This window comes from Rattus norvegicus, chromosome 8 (genome assembly GCF_036323735.1).
Source record: "Rattus norvegicus strain BN/NHsdMcwi chromosome 8, GRCr8, whole genome shotgun sequence".
Classification (NCBI taxonomy): Eukaryota; Metazoa; Chordata; class Mammalia; order Rodentia; family Muridae; genus Rattus; species Rattus norvegicus.
This window is the reverse complement of record NC_086026.1, coordinates 123,007,880-123,021,871: the sequence shown is the minus strand read 5'-3', so window position 1 is coordinate 123,021,871 and position 13,992 is coordinate 123,007,880. Positions and strand designations below refer to the sequence as shown.

Sequence of the window (13,992 nt, the reverse complement as noted above, 5' to 3'; positions counted from 1 at the left end):
ACAACCATCTGTAATGGGATCTGATGCCCTCTTCCGGAGTGTCTGAAGACAGCTACAGTGTACTTATGTATAATAAATAAATAAATCTTTTTTTAAAAATGTAAAGCTTCTTAATGATCTAGAAATGTTGATCAGAACAGCACACTGGGACTGGACAGAGAATAAGTAACCGGCTGGTGGCTGAATGGCACCCAAGAGGCTTTCCCTAACACAGCTTGGTTGCAGGCCACCTCAGGTCCTGAGAGGGAGAGCCCCTGGTGAGCTGGGTGGGTTTTCAAAGCAGAGGAAGGGCATGGTGGAGTGGCTTCCGTTTCTCCCCACAGGATGACTGCACCCAAGCACAAGGGAAGTGTTCTGTTTGCAGAGCTCAAGGTTCTCCTGGGCTGTGGAGGAAAAGAGCCTCTTAAAGGAATTCATCATCTAGGCTGCAAAACATCAGGGGGCTTCACTCCTTAGGCTCAGCAAAGTGTGCGGGCCTCGAAAGGGAACTGGTGTGATGTGTGACAGCTGGTCTGTGGTGACTGGCTAGAATGAAAAAAAAATTATATATGTGTGTGTATGTGTGTATTTTCCCCAGCTCTTAACTATTGTGTATATATTGATATTATATATAATCATATATGTACTATATGTACATCTAGCATATATAAGTATTTATCGATTCTTAAGGGTTGAGGAATGTGGCTCGGCTGGCAGGGTGCTTGCCCAGTGTGCAAGGGGCCCTGAATTCAATCTCCAGCATCGCATAAACAGGCTGGTAGCACACAGTTGGGATCCCAACACCTGGGAGGTAGAGGCAGAGGGATTGAAAATTCAAAGTCATGGTGAGTTCAAGAACTCACTTGAGACTTTGCCTTAAACAACAACAACAAAGAGAACAAACAAAATTAAAAAGGTAAGTTATAGACATAGTATGTGGTGATGCAAACCTTTAATCCCAGCACCTGGGAGACACAGGCAGGTAGAGCTCTGAGTTTGAAGCCAGCCTGGTCTATATAGGGAGTTCTAGGACAGCTAGGACTACACAGGGAGACCTTTTGTTGAAAGAGAAGAGGAAGAAGGAGGATAAAGAGGAGGAGGAGGAAGGAGAGGAGAAGATATATATATATATGTATATATATATATATTTATATATATTTATATATACTATATTCCTTAGTAGAAATAGAAAAACTCTCTTAGATTTCTTTGTGTATAAATGAATGGAAGCGGGAAAACAGAGACAAATGTGTGAGTGGGTTGCATGCAGAGCAGAACTCCTTCCACCACTCAGGCACAGATCATCCCTTGTACAGGTGTTCTACCTTAAAGTCTTTGATGGAGTTGCCATAGTTCACACGCCCCATGTTCTCCACCAGAATGTCTAGCGTGGCTCCGGCCTTCCCCCGAATGTTCAGAACGTTCATACGGTTTCGATCAAGGATTCCTTGGGGGACCTGTGAGTTAAGGCCAAGGCTGAATGGGGGTATCAGATCAGAGAAGAGCAGTGTGCACAGCTCATCTGTCCCTCTTCCTGTCCTGAAGCGTCATCAGGTCTACAGGGACAGTCTGGATGTGCTCAGGCCAAGTTCCTACAATCGCTGTCTTTCCAAATGAGGAGGATGGCTATACGCAGCTCAGGGTCCGCTCCTCTTCTGGGAACGTGCTAGAGCGAGTGGGACCCTGTTCTACGTGGAACAAAGTCTTGGGATGCAGTCCAGGATGGCCTTGAACTTGAAACCTCCCTGACTCCACCTCATAAATGCTGGGATTATAAGTGTGGACCAACATGCTTGGTTCAGGCATTTTTCTCTCTCTCTCTCTGTGTGTGTGTATGTGTGTGTGTGTATACACATATATATGTGTGTGTGTGTATGTGCATGTATACATACATATATATTTTACATTTATTTGTGTGTGTGTGTATGCACATGTGCCATGGTGTATTTGGAGGTCAGAGGACAACTTGGGAAGTCAATTCTTTGCTTCTACCGTGAGGGCCTCCCCGGAACTTCTCATTCTCCTGCCTCACACCCCATAAGCCCAGCTTGCAGGTGTGGCTCCTACACTTCTATTTTTTTAAAAAAGACTTTATTTATTTAATATATATGAATACACTGTAGCTGTCTTCAGACACACCAGAAGAGGGGACATTGGATCCCATTACAGGTGGTTGTGAGCCACCATGTGGTTGCTGGGATTTGAACTCAGGACCTCTGGAAGAGCAGTCAGTGCTTCTAACCACTGAGCCATCTCTCCAGCTCCTACACTGCTATTTTTTTTTTTTTTTTTGGTTCTTTTTTTCGGAGCTGGGGACCGAACCCAGGGCCTTGCGCTTCCTAGGCAAGCGCTCTACCACTGAGCTAAATCCCCAACCCCTACACTGCTATTTTTAAAGGAATGAGTTACATAAGATACTCTAATGTCCCTGTAAGAAAGATTACCACACCTCCTCACAGCTCCTCACCTTTGCACAGTTAGGTGCAAAGAAACAGCCTTTAAAACATGAGGAGAGAGCAGATGATAAAATCAGGTAATAGATAAAATCAGAGTTAGGTGGAGAGAGCTCACCTCAACAGCTACGGCACATCAGCCACAGAGGTTATGTAACAGAACAAGGGAAAACAACAGGTATTTTCTCAACCAGACAATTCCTAACCACTCATCCATCCATCTGTCTTCCCGTCCGTCTGTCTGTCCGTTTGTTCATTCGTTCTCGGCCCCACACCTACCCCAAGCTGAGGCCAGAACATACGGCTCTGTTAGGGCGCTCAATCCCCATCCCTAACTTTTTAAAAGGTTATTTTTCAGACTGGCTGCACTGACCATAAGTCACTAGGACACAAGCTAATGAAGGCCGGAAAATGGTAAGCACGGTGTCACCTCTCAGGGCCTTGTCCCCACTGAAATTAAATCTGTTGGCTGTAAAAGAAAGCCCTACCCCCCTTATTTTGTGTGTGTGCATGTGCACATGTGTGTGTGTGTGTGTTCAGGTCAAAGTACATGTGTATGTGTGTAGAGGCCACTGCGACAATTTTAGGTGTCATTCCTCAGAAATGGTCCATCTTCCTTTCTGAGATAAGATCTCTGGCTCCAAGCTGGAGAGATGGCTCTGGTTCAGAGCACTGACTGCTCTCCCAGAGGTCCTGAGTTCAAATCCCAGCAACCACATGGTGGCTCACAACCATCTGTAATGGGATCTGATGCCCTCTTCTGGTGTGTCTGAAGACAGCTACAGTGTACTTACTTATGTATAATAAATAAATCTTTTTTTTTTTTCTTGGTTCTTTTTTTCGGAGCTGGGGATCGAACCCAGGGCCTTGCGCTTCCTAGGCAAGCGCTCCAACCCCCCCCCTTTAAAAAAAAAAAAAAAAGACCTCTGACTCCCTCGGAACTCTGAGGAGGCTAGGCTGGCTGGCCAGGCTCCCAGAGGACCCTCTTGTCCCTTTCTCCCCTGAGATTATAGGTGCTTTCGCACATTTTTTCTTCTTATTCTTTTATTTAACTTATGCATACGAGTGTTTCCCTTGCAATGTATGACTGTGTACTCTGTCTGTGCCTGGTGCTCAGAGGCCAAGAGTGTACAGGGTCTTCTAGGACTAGAGTTACAGACAGTTGCCAGCTGCCACATGGGTGCTGGGATTTAAACCCAGGTCCTCTGGAAGAACAACCACTGCCCTTAACCACTGAGTCATCTCTCCAGCCCCTTGTTTGTTCTACATGGGCGCTGGTGATGTGATCTCAGGTCCTTACACTTGCAAGGCAAGCTATCTTCCTAGCCTAGAATGAAAACCTTCTGGTTTAAACTACTCTTGAGTGTGGCTGTGTGCACTGTAATCCCAGCACTTGGGAGGCAGAGGCGAGAAGACCGGGAGTTCAAGGCTGGCACTGGATAACAGACATGTCTGAGGCCAACCTGGGCTGCATGAAACCCTGTTTCTAAAGACAGAACCAAAGCCTCCAAAGGCTAAAACTTTTCTAGGGGAAAAAAATGCGCTTGTTTAGGAAAACGTTCTCAAGAGCTTTTCCCACAACTGTTCCAATGAGGAGCAAACTGCCAGATACCTTTTGAGTTATTCTTTCGCTGTGTGTGCGCACCCAGGGACTGAAGCATACGAGTGGGTATCAGAGGTCGGCTTGCAGGAGTCAGCTCTGTTTTGTACCACGTCACTCCCACGGATCAAACTCATCCTCAGGTACACGGCAAGCGCCTTTACCGGCTGAGCCATCCTGAGGCCTCTGGCTCCCTGACCTTTCTCTTTTGTTTTATATAGCCTGGATTCCATCACACAGTTAGGCTGGTCTGAATCTCGCAATTGTCCCGCCTCAATCTTCTGACAGCTGGCATTGCAGGCGTGTGCCATCACACCGGATGTTGGGAAGGGTGTTTAAAAACACATCTGCATTTTACTGTGAAACGAAGCCCTTGGCATACTTTGGGTACAACTGACATGAGCAACCCTTTAGAGTCTAACATCTTATTGAGGGGAAGACACTAACTTCAGTACATTTTGTATAGTGGCAGGTCCCAAGCTGATGTGCATGCTGTCCCTAAAGAGCAGAGAAGGCCTGGGTGTCATGCTGAGCTCAGTCAGGGCAGCATTGGCCTTAGGCTCAGGAGACCCACGGTTTTCTAGAGTGCGCGTGTCAGAGACTAGCCCTGAATCTGCCTCGTGTGGGCCATGGCACGTACTGCCCAGGGACACGGGCTGGAGAAGTGATGTTATTAAGTGTTGAGGACCCTCCACCCTGCTGTCAAGGCTTAGCTGCGGAGTTCAAAGAGAATGCTTACCCCGTCCACAGAGACGTAGGCCCGATCACGGACACCATTTATGGGTGAAGAGAAAATGGGTTTCGGGTTACTGCAATCTTGAGGAAGTGTCGTTCGGTATAGCACATACCCAAAATACTGGTGAGAAAGGAAAATGAGAAAAGTGTGTTACTCTGAACGTTCAGCTGCTGAGAGCTTGGCTGCCCTGGATCTGGATGAAAGCAACATTCTGAAAGCCGAACGGAATGAAAAGCTTCCTCCACCCACAGCCAAACTCAAGCTGACTCCGTCTGTCTTGGCGCTTCTCTATTCAAACACAAAGGGGCTTCTCTGTCACACCGGGAGAACGAGAGTTAAGTTACTGCCCAGAGTGACCCAGGGAAATCATACCTACAGGTCAGAGGTCACTGGCATTCAACCGAACAAAACAAAAACAAATCAAGAGCTGGTGAGATGGCTCGGTGGGTAAAGATGCTTGCCACAAATCCTGATGACCTGAGTTCAATCCCCAGGGCTGACGGGATGGAAGGAGGGAGCCCATTCCCACAAGTTGTCCTCTAACCTTCGTATGTGCGCTGTGGGGCACAGCCATGTACACATCAACAAAATGAATGAATGAATGAATGAATAAATAAATTTAAACCAGGCTTGCAGGCAGAACACACAACAGGCGGTGAATCTACAGACAAGCAGGCGAAGCACTCATGCACATAAAAGAAATTAAGCCAGGAAAAGCCCCAAACACAAGACAAGCACCGAGTCTTGCTCAGTAAAACATTCTCCAGGTTCATGGGCTGAATCTGCTCTAAGCACAAAACAAGACTCAACCTGAAACTCTTTAAAGCAAAGAGGGAAAGAGAGAGTCGGGGGGTGGGTTCCCCTACCAAATCAGGAGTAACATTTATTGATTTTTTTTTTTTTTAAGACAAGGACTCAGGTAGCCAAGGCTGACCTCAACTCTACCACATCACTAGGGATAATCTTGAATTTCTTACTCTCCTGCCTCCACCTCTCAAGTGCCGGGGCTTCATGTAACCACGCCTGGTTGTGTGTAATTTTGGGGATCAAGTGCAGGGCTTCAGGCCATGCTAGGCATGTGTGTGGGTAGCATGTTTGTGTTCGCACATGTTAGGGTGTGTGCACGTGAATGCAGGTGCCCGCAGAGGTCAGAGGCTTTGGACTGCCTGGTACTAGCGTTATAGGCAATCATGAGCTGCTATTCGGGTGCAGGGAACTGAAACCAGGTTCTCTAGAAAAACAGCTAGGGATCTTTTTTTTTTTTTTTTTTTTTTTTTGGAGCTGGGGACTGAACCCAGGGCCTTGTGCTTCCTAGGTAAGCGCTCTACCACTGAGCTAAATCCCCAGCCCGCAGCCAGGGATCTTAACTGTTGAAGCATCTCTCTGGTCACTTAAATTCTTTTCCAATCTCGTCTCCGGTTCACGATCTCACTGGAGTTTGGGTGTCAGATTTTCTCATGTTTTTCTGAGATAAGGTCCGCACTGTTTCAGAGGCTAGCCTGGAGCTTACTATGTAGCCCAGGCTGGCCTCTAGCTCTCCAGCTTCTTGCCTTGGCCTCCCACGCTGTGGCCTCCACAGCCGGACTGACAGCAATAGGTTTTGAAGAGTTCAGATTGTTCCTAGACCATTCCTCCCTCCCTCCCTGGAGTCAGCAAAATGCCTTTTATGTGGACACAGCAGAGGAGACGTGTCCTCCTGTCCCTGTGTGGCATGGGACGGTGTCGCTGGGACATCATGGGTCAGTTGGTTCCTATGTCACACTGGATCATTTAGTTGGGATCTTAGCCCTGTTTTCTGGGGAGAAGCAGTCCACAACATACACGTCCGAAGCAGGAAAAGTGACTGCTAGCCAATGAACTGGATGAAACGTGTACAGGGTAAAATCCTGTGAAATAAAAAGCTTCGAGAAACTTCTAGCGAGACAAGGAAGTGAAATGCCAGGAAATGAAGCACACACAAACAGAGCACACCAAAGTCCTTCCCAAAGCAGGAAACAGAGCCTCTAAGAATGAAAATTGAAACCAACATTTTTTTTTTTTTTGAGACAGGATCTCATGTAGCCTGTAGCCCAGGTTGGCCCCCAATACCACGTATCTGAGAATGACCTTGAGTTTTTCTTTTCTTTTCTTTTTTTTTTTTTTTGAGCCTCCTACCTCCATCTCCCACACGTCGGAATTACAGGCTTGCCACCATGCCTGGTTTCTGAGGTGCTGAGGATTAAACCCAGGGCTCTGCTCACACACCAGGCAAGCACCTTACCAACGTAGCCCTAACCCGAGTCACCATTAAAATAACGACACCCAGGAAGCAATAAGGAAGGATACACCTGTGTTGCCAGAAACAGAAAGACAAGCATTTCCTGTGGAGACCTACCTGTTTTACCTGAGTGAACGTCAAGGGGTAGAGGCTTTTCACGGGCCCGTTGGGACACAGTATACCCAGAGCTTCCGTCACCGTCTTGAACTGAAAAGAAGCAAAACCAGACTCAGTGTCCTGCCACCAGTGGGTGGGTGGGAGGGGTGGTTACATTAGTCTGACTTAACAGAGACATCGAGATAAGCCTCAACTGACCAAGTTCTATTTGTTTCCCAATCCCCTTTGGTCCTACCCACTCCCTGTTTTCTTCTCTCTCTCCCTCCACCCTCCCTTTCTCTCTGAGACAGGGCCTCACCTGTCCCAGGCAAGCCCCAAGCTTGCTCTGTGGCCAAGGACGGCCTTACTCTTCTGATCCTCCAAGGAATGCTACTTGAGTGTTCAACCACTCCCACCCTATGTATTGTTGGGGTTCAAACCAGGGGCTTTCGGCACGCCGGGCAGGCCCTCCGCTGACTCAGTTAAAATCTAGTACCCACTCACGTTTATTTCCTCCCGTTTTCTGCAGTGCTGAGGATTGAACCCAGGGTTGGTTGGTTGGTTTCTTTCTTTGGCTTTTTAAGACGGGGTTTCTCGATGTGACAGCCCTAGCCATCCTGGAACTTACTCTATAGATCCACGAGTTTCGAATTCACAAAGATCCGCCTGCTTCTGCCTTCCAGGTGTTGAGACTGAAGGCGTGTGCCATCACACCGGGCTGTGAGCCCAGGGTTCCACACAGACTAGTTCTCTACCACTGAGCAGCAAGCCCAGGGTCTTGCTCGTAACCTTTTTTTTTTTAATCTTTTTTTTGGAGCTGAGGACCAAACCCAGAGCCTTGTGCTTGCTAGGCAAGCGCTCTACCACTGAGCTAAATCCCCAACCCTGCTCGTAACATTTTATTTTGTTTTATTTTATTTTATTTGGAGACAGTGTCTTGCCATGTAGACCAAGCTGGCCTTGAACTCACAGCCTGCCTTGTCTGCCAAGTGCTGGGATTAAAGCCATGCCCAACCATATCCTAAACCTGTTCTTTTCTTTTTTATTTTATGTGTTTGAGTGTTTGGCCTGCACGTACATCTGTGCACTGTGTGTGCTGTGCCTGAGGAGGGTAGAAGAGGGAGTCAGAACCTGGAGTCACTGAGGGTCGTGAGCTGTCGTGTGATTGCTAGGAATCAAACCTGGATCCTCGGAAGAAGTCAAAGCCAGGCACAGTGGCCCACAACTTGAATCTCAGCACTTAGAAGGCAGGCAAACGTTTGTGACTTTGAGGCCAGCCTGGTCTACATATCAGATCCAGGATGCCCAGAAACTCTGTCTCAAGCAGTTTCAAGAGCGCCCATTCAGAAATAAAGCTCAGAGCTCTCTAAGAAAGGCCTCAAAACGAACGGCACCCGAGGCAGGAGGCCGGCCGCCTCTGCGAAACATCACAACATGTTTTCAAGTGAGGAAGAGTTCTGAAGCAAAGATAGTAGGCAGAGGCAAATCACTCTAAGATTAGATCTTGTGCCACGGTCGCCCCACTGTCTTCCAGGCTTCTGTGGCATGTATTCTGAGCCTGTGTCACGGCTCCGGAAAGTTGCCCTCTGAACTCCACAAGTGTGTGCAAGTGCACACACAAACACATCTAATTTTAAATAAAGCTTTATTATACACTGTATCTTACATAAGTTGAAAAAAGCTGTGTGCAGATTCCCTCCCTCCCAGCCTTCTGTGTTTTGTGTTGAGTTTATTAGATAGTGTTTCCTGCAGCCCAGGCTAGAACCCTCTATGTAGCCAAGCTGACCCTGAATACCTCATCCTTATGCCTCCATTTCCAAGTGCTGGGATTACCTCCACATCTGCTTCCTCCTACACCTTTCTTTTGGAGAAAGACTTTTTCTAGCCCAGACTAACCTCAAACTCACTATGTAGCAAAGGCTGGCCTTGAACTTGACAACAATCCTGTTGCTTCAGCCCCCACATTTGGGAATGTAGGCATGAGCCACCAAGACAATTTGCTGGTTTCCTTCATAGCACTAGGCTATATTTCTCCATGGTTTTCCAATTTTGGTATTGTTGTTGTTTTAATTATTTGTAGCTATTTATATCACGTGAAAGAACTCCCGACTGTTTTAAAACCAAGCCACCCTTTGTCGTAAGCAGCTACGGAGATGAACATGTGCCCCTTTCCAAGTGTGATTCAAGTGCGATTACCCTGAGTAGAGATTCCTATCAGAGACCACGTTCTTTGTAGAATGTGGCACAGGATCTGACACTACACGGAAACTATTACGGCAGCCCGACCAGCCAACCAGAAGCTCAAGGCTACGGATGGAAAAACTATGCCGTGGGGTTTGGTGTTTGCCTTAAAGATAAAAGCTTGGGTTGTTATTTTAGAATTTCAAGGTTCTTAAGAAGTAAGTGACTATTCACGTTTTCTTCTTCTTTTTTTTTTTTTTCTGGTGAACGAATGCACGTGGGAGTAAAACATGGGGCTAGGGGAAAACCGGAGACCCAAAGGGTCAAAACAAACCAGTTTTGTAAACTATTCAGTAACTCTCTCCTTTCCTCCCCAGAATAAAATTACCTGAACTCTTGGTAATGATTACTTTCTATTTCCTCCGATGTTCCGGTATTCAAAAAGTCACTATGGTATGATTTTTGGATCTAATTTAAGAACAGAGATATCCAAATTCCAGTGGCTTTGAGGGGCTCATTGAATAAGGGGCGGATGGGGCTCTCAAGAGGGTTCAGCGGATAAGGGAGCTTGTCACCGTGTCTGATGACCTGCCCGACTGGCCTCCACCTGGGTGCCACGGATGCATGTCTCCCAACCCAAGAAATAAATTAAGAAATAATTAAGAAGGAAAATAATAAAGAGGCAAACGATGGGAGAAGGCCTCACCAGACAGAACTGTGAGGTATGACGTCACTTCCGCGGCCACCGGAAGCACTGCCTTTCAAAGCCAAGCACCGAACCAAAATGGACGGAGTGGCCCACAAGCACCTCTTACTCTTCTGTGCCGCGCCCTGCATCCTGTCAGCTTGCACGAGCATCCTCTCTTCCACCTCTCCCCTCCCCTGGAAATGCCAATTCTCCCACCCAGCTCTCAGAAAACAAATGCAGGGAAGAGAGCAACCCCGTGGCCGGCTGATGACACCCCAGTCTCTGTCTCCCCATCGGACGCTCAGTGAGGATCTGACTTTGTTTTTTCTTTTCGAGGCAGGGTTTTATGTAGCCCAGGCTAGCTTCTAACTCACTATGTAGCTAAGGATGACCCTGACCTCTTCATCCCGACTGCCCGGGTTACAGTTCGTGTCAGCATGCCTGGTTTATATGGTGCCAAGGAGAGACCCCAGGGATCCACTTATGCCAGGCAAACACTCTACCCACTCTACACTACCAACCCTGTATATTGTCTTACCTTTCTCAGAGCAACTTTTCCATATGCGAACTTGGGTGTAGATGGAGGGATAGGGCCTTCTGGGACTTCTTTAAACTATAAAACACAGTAGGGAAGAGGGGAGGAAAAAAAAGTTAACCCTTTATACGTTCATCTGTAAAATTCTTCCTTTTTCCTTTTTTTCAAGACAGGGTTTCTTTGTGTAGTCGTAGCTTACCTGGAATTTACTCTGTAGACCAGGCTAGCCTCGAACTCAGAGATCCACCTGCTTCTCCCTCTCAAGGTCTGAGATTAAAATTGTACACTACCACGCCTGATCCTGCTTAATAGCTTTTTATTGGTACCAGTTTACGGCTCAGCAAAATCATAACATTCTATCCTGGTAGTGAATATTTCAGAAAAATAAGCAAATATGTACAAATACCTCCTATCCTTCATTTCTCCATTCTCCAGCATAATCTATGCCTGAGACACAGCATCCAGACTGACCATCAAAATCACCGCATTCAAAGACGCATACCCAGCGGACTGCTGTTCTTTCCCCTCATGGAGTCCAGCAGATTCCACGGAAACTGACAGGTTTCTGTCCCTCCATCTAAAGATTCTGCTTAGAAAGCACTTTGTGTAGAGATGCTCAATAGCGGGGGGGGGGGGGGGGGGGGGGGGGGGGCGGGCTAGAAACAGTCCTTGCTCAAAGAGTGAGAAAGGCCACAGCCGGCTGCATTAAACCTCGCAGTAAGTCATGTAGTAAAGATTCCCACATCACCACACAGCCAGGAGACAGCATGAGTGACTTTGCCCAGAGATGAGTCAAAGGCTGGGGAGACGGCTGAGTGGGTAGTGTACCCACCTCAGAGGCATGACGACCTGATTTCAGATCCTCAGGACGCACATGAAAGCTAGGTGTGGCAGTGCACACCTGAAACCCCAGCACAGGGGGGTTGGAATGGGGGATACAGAAATGGGGGATCCCAGGGCTTGCAGCAGCCAGCACAGCTGATCCAGCAAGCTCAGAGTTCAATGAGGGACCCTATCTCTTATATATTTGGTTGTGAGCCTAGCCTTTAACGGCTGAGCCATCTCTCCAGCCCGGGACCCTGTCTCAAAAATAAACCCTACAGAGATAGGGGAAGATGCCAGGAAGTTGTTCTCTATCCTTTACACAAGCACACTCGCACAAGTGCACATGAGCTCCTACGGGTACACACACATATACGCAGGTTCAGACACACACACACACACACACACACACACACACACACACAGAGGCAGGTCTACATAGTGGGTTCTAGGTCAGCCAGGGCTACACGGCGAGACAGTATTAAACAAACTTGTAGTACCAACAACAAAAAAAGCAAAATTTAAAAAAGGCAATGTTCCCAGAGTCGGTCAGCCACCTGAGGTGTACATTCATTTCCGGTGTGGAGGACGGAGTGGTGAGCATGCTCAGGGGTACAAGGAGCTGTGCTCCTTTCAGCGTAGTTCTCTGGGTGGTCTGGTCCATTCTAGAGCCAGCATTAAACATAAAGGGGGGAGAACCGAGAGATAAGGTTGAAGGGCCCTTCTCACAGTCCTGCCTCGCCCACAAAGTGCTAAGATTACAGCCGTGCACCACCATCCTCAGTTAATGACTAGCTGGGAACTGGACCAACAGAGCTGTGTCTCCCGCTTTGGAAGCACTGGGACCCACAAGCCCAGCCAGTCCCAACAGCCACCTTTTGGAATCTCCAGTGTCCTATAGCTATCGGGGTCCTCAACCACACCTACTTAGGTGTAATTATGTTAGCCATCTAAGAACCCCACTGGATTCTCCCAGAGCTGGGAGATGGCTCACGGGGTAAAGCCCTTGCAGCCTAGGAAGCCTCAGGAAGGCGGAAACAGGGGCATGCATCCAGTAAGTGGAAACACCAGCATTCATTCCTACAGTGAGGTGGGAGAAGACAGAGCTCCTGGAAGCTCAGGGAACAGCTGGCCTGGTGACACAGGTGCAAACAACACAAGGTCCACCACAAACAAGGCAGAACCAGTCCTCAAGCTCATCCTCTGACTGCCACACTCTCTCACAAGCGTGGAAGTGTACACACACACACACACACACACACACACACACACACACTCACTGTGATGGCTTGTATATGCTCAGCCCCGGGAGTGGCACTATTAATGGGTGTGGCCTTGTGGGAGTGGGTGTGTCACTGTGGGAGTGGGCTTTAAGACCCTCGCCCTAGCTGCCTGGAAGTGAGTCTTCCACTAGCAGCCTTCAGATGAAGATGTAGAACTCTCGGGCTGGAGAGATGGCTCAGCGGTTAGGAGCACTGACTGCTCTTCCAGAGGTCCTGAGTTCAAATCCCAGCAACCACGCGATGGCTCACAACCATCTGTAATGGGATCTGATGCCCTCTTCTGGTGTGTCTGAAAACAGGTACAATATTCTCAAACATAAAATAAAAGTTAAAAAAAATATAGAACTCTCAGCTCTGCCTGTATCCTGTCTGCCTGGACACTGCCATGCTCCCACCTTGATGATAATGGACTGAACCTCTGAACCTGTAAGCTAGCTCCAATGAAATGTTATCCTTATAAGACTTGCCTTGGCCACAATGTCAGTTCACAGCAGTAAAACCCTAACTAAGGCACACACATTTTCTCTCTCTCTCTCTCACACCCACACACACTTGTTCACACCCACACCCCCACACTTGTTCTCTCACACACCCACACACATGGTGGGGGTTAAGACAGAACTGTTAAAATAGATCACCAATTTAATTAAGAGCTCATAGAGACATGACAGTCTCATGAGGATGGGAGGGTGTATGTGTGTGTATGTGTGTATGTGTGTATACAACACTCTGCCCTAGAGTTTTATGGTCAAGGTGTTAACCCTGTCTACTTTAGTTTTACCCACACCAAAGACAGTGTCTTACAGAAATGCAAATGTCAAGTTTTGTCAAGCCTTGAAGACTCCCACATGACCTTTACCAGTGAGTTTAGGCTTATGCAGCCGGCTGGGAAGCCATTCCCTCCATACTCCAAGGCATGGGGAGACACTGCCCATCTCCACGGGGGTACACTGACACTGTCTCACTGGGAGAAACTTCCCACTCCCTAAGTCCCTACGTCGGTTGAGTCTGCACAGGCCCCTTGTCCTTTGTTATGTCTCTCCATGGCAAGCAAATCAGTTACCCATGCATCTTGAGTTCCAAGTTCCGGGAGAAATTCCTCTAAGAGCCAGAGGCAGTCCTCAGTGCAGAGTGCTTGCTGAGCATGTGCAAGCCAAGCCTGGGAGTAATCCCCAGCACTGGGGGAAACAGCATTCCACTGAGTCTTTTAAAAGAAGCCATTCCCAAGCCAGGGGGTGGTGGTGCTTACCTTTAATCTCAGCACGCAGGAGGAGGAGGAAGCACGTGGATCTCTGAGTTCGAGGCCAGTATGGTCTACAGAGCAGCCAGGGTTACACAGAAGAACCCTGGCTTGAAAAACGA

At 47.8% G+C, this 13,992-nt stretch overlaps 1 protein-coding gene and 1 long non-coding RNA gene across 2 annotated transcripts in view; one reads left to right on the top strand and one right to left on the bottom strand.

The window, feature by feature from the left end:
* The window catches only part of Glb1 (galactosidase, beta 1), a 72,609-nt gene that overhangs the window by 14,455 nt on the left and 44,162 nt on the right, over window positions 1–13,992 (bottom strand). The window contains exons 11-14 of the mRNA NM_001108192.2: window positions 10,529–10,603; window positions 7,143–7,232; window positions 4,772–4,888; window positions 1,305–1,436 (exon numbers count right to left, since the gene is read on the bottom strand). Of these exons, the coding sequence (NP_001101662.1) occupies window positions 1,305–1,436; window positions 4,772–4,888; window positions 7,143–7,232; window positions 10,529–10,603 (414 nt within the window). The remainder of the gene's footprint in view (window positions 1–1,304; window positions 1,437–4,771; window positions 4,889–7,142; window positions 7,233–10,528; window positions 10,604–13,992) is intronic.
* Window positions 10,059–11,122, top strand: LOC120094277 (uncharacterized). The gene is made up of 2 exons (XR_005488514.2): window positions 10,059–10,294; window positions 10,961–11,122. It is a non-coding gene; the product is annotated as an uncharacterized LOC120094277 (long non-coding RNA).